We start from the raw sequence: 4,122 nt of genomic DNA on the forward strand, positions 1-4,122 counted from the left end.
ACACACACACACTCACACACACACACACTCACACACACACACACTCACACACACACACACTCACACACACACACACTCACACACACACACACTCACACACACACACACTCACACACACACACACTCACACACACACACACTCACACACACACACACTCACACACACACACACTCACACACACACACACTCACACACACACACACTCACACACACACACACTCACACACACACACACTCACACACACACACACTCACACACACACACACTCACACACACACACACTCACACACACACACACTCACACACACACACACTCACACACACACACACTCACACATGCTCTCTTACATTCACTCTCTAATACACAGAGTCAAGCCTGGTGGCATCAAAAGGTACTCACTTTCACTAATAATGAGAGGAATGTAAATTAAAACTTTATGTCATTTCTGTCTCTCAGATGGGCAAACAATAAGGAGGTTAATAATAACAGAGAAGAGATACTAGTGGCTGAAGACTGACACATTCTCCCACGAGAGCAGTCTGGCAAATTTTATCAAAATTTAAAATGTTCATTATCTTTGAGCCAACAATACTTTAAGAATAAGTTATCTATGTTCCCTGTTAATAACGACTTCTATAATGAGGTATTCATAATAGGGCTGGTCAGTTAACTCACTTGATTGGAGCACCATGTTATAACACCAAGGTCAAGGGTTTGGATCCCTGTACCTGCCAGCCACCAAAAAAATAGAAAAAGGTATTCATAATGTATTGTTAAATATAAAAAAAAGATTACAGAACAATATTTACGATATGATCTCATTTTGTGCATATTATATTAAAACGTAATAAGGTGTATGTAAATCAGTTTGAATATACAATTACAGTGATTATCAGGAGAAGGTGGAATTGGCATGAGGGTGGGATTATGGGTCATTTCTCTTTAAACAATGGGCATGTATTATGAATCATAAAAGTTCATATATTTTCCATTTATGAATCTTTTCAAGTTTAAAAAATACATTATGAAATATTTCAAACAGTATTTAAAAATAATACAGTGAACCACCTGTGTACTCAACACCCAGCTTAGGAAATAAAACATTACCAAGAGTCACATTTCTTTCCATTTAATTATCAAAATGTAATATCCTGTTCCTTTTATAAAATGTACCATCTTCTCTCCCCCCCCCAACTCACCCCCACCTCGGGCTGCTATACAGCAATTAGGAGTTTTTACTTTTATATGACAATTTTGAACTGTGTATAAGCATTTGATTACATTAGAGCAGTTGTTCTCAACCTTAGCTACATAAAAAAAGTCACCCAAGTACTTTTTGAAACTACACAGGTCAGTCCATAGAGAATCTGATTTACTTGGTCTGGGATGGCACCAGGCACTGGCATTTTGTAAAGACTCCTCAGGTGTTTCTTACAGTCAAGGTGTTTCTAACAGGCAGGTGTTTCTAACAGGNTAGTCAATTAATAGTGCCTTCATCTAGTCCTGTTTGCTACAGCCTACAACCTATTAGCCAGGCTGCAGACGGTTAATGTTGACTTTTCTTTTCCTGTTTTCCTATGAGGACAATGATACAGAGCTCTTGGCTTGGAATAAGTCAGTAGCTAAAGAGCACAAGCCAGAAGACTTGTTATTTCTGGAACGCGTTTAACCAGAGCATGTGAATAATTAGAAGTACAAGGAATGACTCATTTGAAAGATGTCTCCAACATCAAATCCTGTCTGTTGGGCTGTCTCATGTCCATGGTGTGTTTTGCCACAGACTGGGGTATTTGAAAACCAAAGTCTTCCCCTCTAGTTGGCCAGGAATTGTCCCATACAATCTAGTGTTGACCCTTGCTGCTCAAAGTGTAGATCCGTGCTGGCAAAACCTGCACCACCACGGAGCTGGTTAGAAATGCAGATTTTTGGGCCCCACCTCCTGAATCCACATCTACCTTTTAGCAAGACCCCAGGGGATTCACACAGATTAATGTCTGAGCACAAGTGCGTATTTCCACAACCCTATTTGGGGAGGAGAAACTGATTTCCCTACAGATAACTCTCACTTTCGGTGGATCAGGAAAAGGTGGGCATGAGATAGGCAGGTAGAGTAATTGGGCAGCGGTGTGAGAGTGAAGACTCCAGTCAGAATAGCAAGGAGGTGCCCCTTCTTGCTTCACTTTCTTCCCTGCTGTGATTCCCAGCACACCTGGAAGTGCAGGGTGAAGCTGCAGCAACCCATTTGGAAATCCAGTCTGGGACCGTGTGCAGGTCCTGATTTTACTAGTGGTCCTGGCTCCAGGGGATCCCGCATCAAGCCAAAGAACTTGGGAGACCCGAACACACAAATAGGTTTAGGTGTGTCATGATGAAAGAATACATCCTTCAGAAACCCCCAGGGACACATGGATTTAGGGCCGTCATGTTACTGCATTCAGAAACCAGGCCCTTTGGGGAGGTTTGGCTTTACACCATGTGGCAGGAGTTGGCACCTCACTAACCTCGGTCTGTTTGCTGGGACAGCACGTGAAGGACATTATCCTGCAGTCCAACCCACTGCTGGAGGCCTTCGGGAATGCCAAGACCGTCCGGAACAACAACTCCAGCCGATTTGTAAGTCTCTTCCCTGTTTCAGACAATGTCGCCTGATGGATGATGTTGATGTTCCTGATTTAAGTTCCGTATCACAAAGGAATTAAGAGCTTCCCACGTATGATCGGGAGGCTGCCTTTTCAATCCTTTCTTCTTTTTCTCTAGTGGTGCACTGTCAGGCTTCAGTTTGCCCTTTGATTGAAGTTATTTTTGAGCCTTAGGGATGCAAACAAGATAATTTTAAAAACAACTTTCAACTTGAATTACGTCACTAAGGAAAATACAAATTGATAAAAGGGGCAGCTTTGGTCCTGGATGAGTTTGCTTGTTCCCTGGAGAAAAGACCTTCTTTCCCAAAGAAATGAGTAAAATAGATGGGTATCCTAGATACCATTGGCCATAGCAGCGATTTTGCTTCTTAGAACTTGGTCTGACACTTGGACTGATCCGGCACCTTGAAGAGAACCTGCCTCCTCCCTGTGGGTCAGAGTGAGCCGAGTGCCTACCCACCCCCCCAGCTTTGTACATTTGTTTTATGTATACTTATATAACATAAAACATTCAAAAGTGACTGGACCTAGCCTCACAGGACCTAACTGGCTCACTTACCCAAAGTAATGAAAATGTCAGCCAAATGCATTGTTGTGAATGCCCATTTAGACATTTTTCAGTCTGGGTGTCTCCTGAAGGGCTTAGTTGGAAGCCTGGCAAGGATGGATATGATTTTATTTCCCTTGAGAAAAAGCCACATTTACAAAGAGACAAATGTTTATCCAGTAACCTTGATTTATATAGATGTTGCATCTTCTTTCAACCATAGATTAGTCTGGCACTAAAGAATGCAAGGAGCCGTCTGTGAGGCCGCTACTAGGCCATTTTAAAATAAAGTGGGAATTGGGGGGAAAACAGTTCCTTTTCCACTCTTTATTTTAGAAGGAAGCTTCTGTTTCCGAGAGAAGTCTTACTATGTTCTCATGTAATAATTGTCAAGTTCCCTGATGGGTTATGTCTGTCAGACTTGCCCTCAATTTCCTTCTTGCCTAATATTATTCTAATATTTATTCATTGTTCATCACTCATATTTTTTGGCTCATGCCTGGGTTGTGTTATCATGAAGATGTTTCTAGGTAATGAAATAGGAAAGAAGATGGGAACAGATTTTTCACTTGACCTTTTCCCCCTAATTGTCAGTCTAAATCTGCCTTGTAAAAAGGGACTTGACCAAATTTAACTCTCTAGTTATCCATCTCCCACTCTTTTGCCTTACCTAAAGAGCAGAAAAATAATTAAATCAATATTTTCCTTCATTTTTCCAATGTATATTGTTCTTTATACGTGGAGGATACATCAATTTTTGTAAATAACAAAAACAAAAACCCAGCATTTGTTATTTTTCCGATTACAAAATTTTACACAACCCTAAACCCTAGTGGACAGAGGGGAAAGAGTGTGGATGGTCAGTTCAGACACACACACACTCACACACACACACACTCACACACACACACACTCACACACACACACACT

General features: G+C 41.4%; 1 protein-coding gene across 1 annotated transcript in view; it reads left to right on the top strand.

Moving 5' to 3' along the window:
* LOC103600578 (unconventional myosin-Ie-like) overlaps positions 1–2,616 on the top strand; it is a gene marked incomplete at its 3' end in the record, with an annotated part of 111,726 nt that extends 109,110 nt beyond the window's left edge. The window contains exon 6 of the mRNA XM_008584869.1: positions 2,527–2,616. Within this exon, the coding sequence (XP_008583091.1) occupies positions 2,527–2,616 (90 nt within the window). The remainder of the gene's footprint in view (positions 1–2,526) is intronic.
* Positions 2,617–4,122: the final 1,506 nt, after the last annotated feature.

The sequence above is a fragment of the Galeopterus variegatus genome, unplaced genomic scaffold, assembly GCF_000696425.1.
Source record: "Galeopterus variegatus unplaced genomic scaffold, G_variegatus-3.0.2 Scaffold3393, whole genome shotgun sequence".
Taxonomy (NCBI): domain Eukaryota; kingdom Metazoa; phylum Chordata; class Mammalia; order Dermoptera; family Cynocephalidae; genus Galeopterus; species Galeopterus variegatus.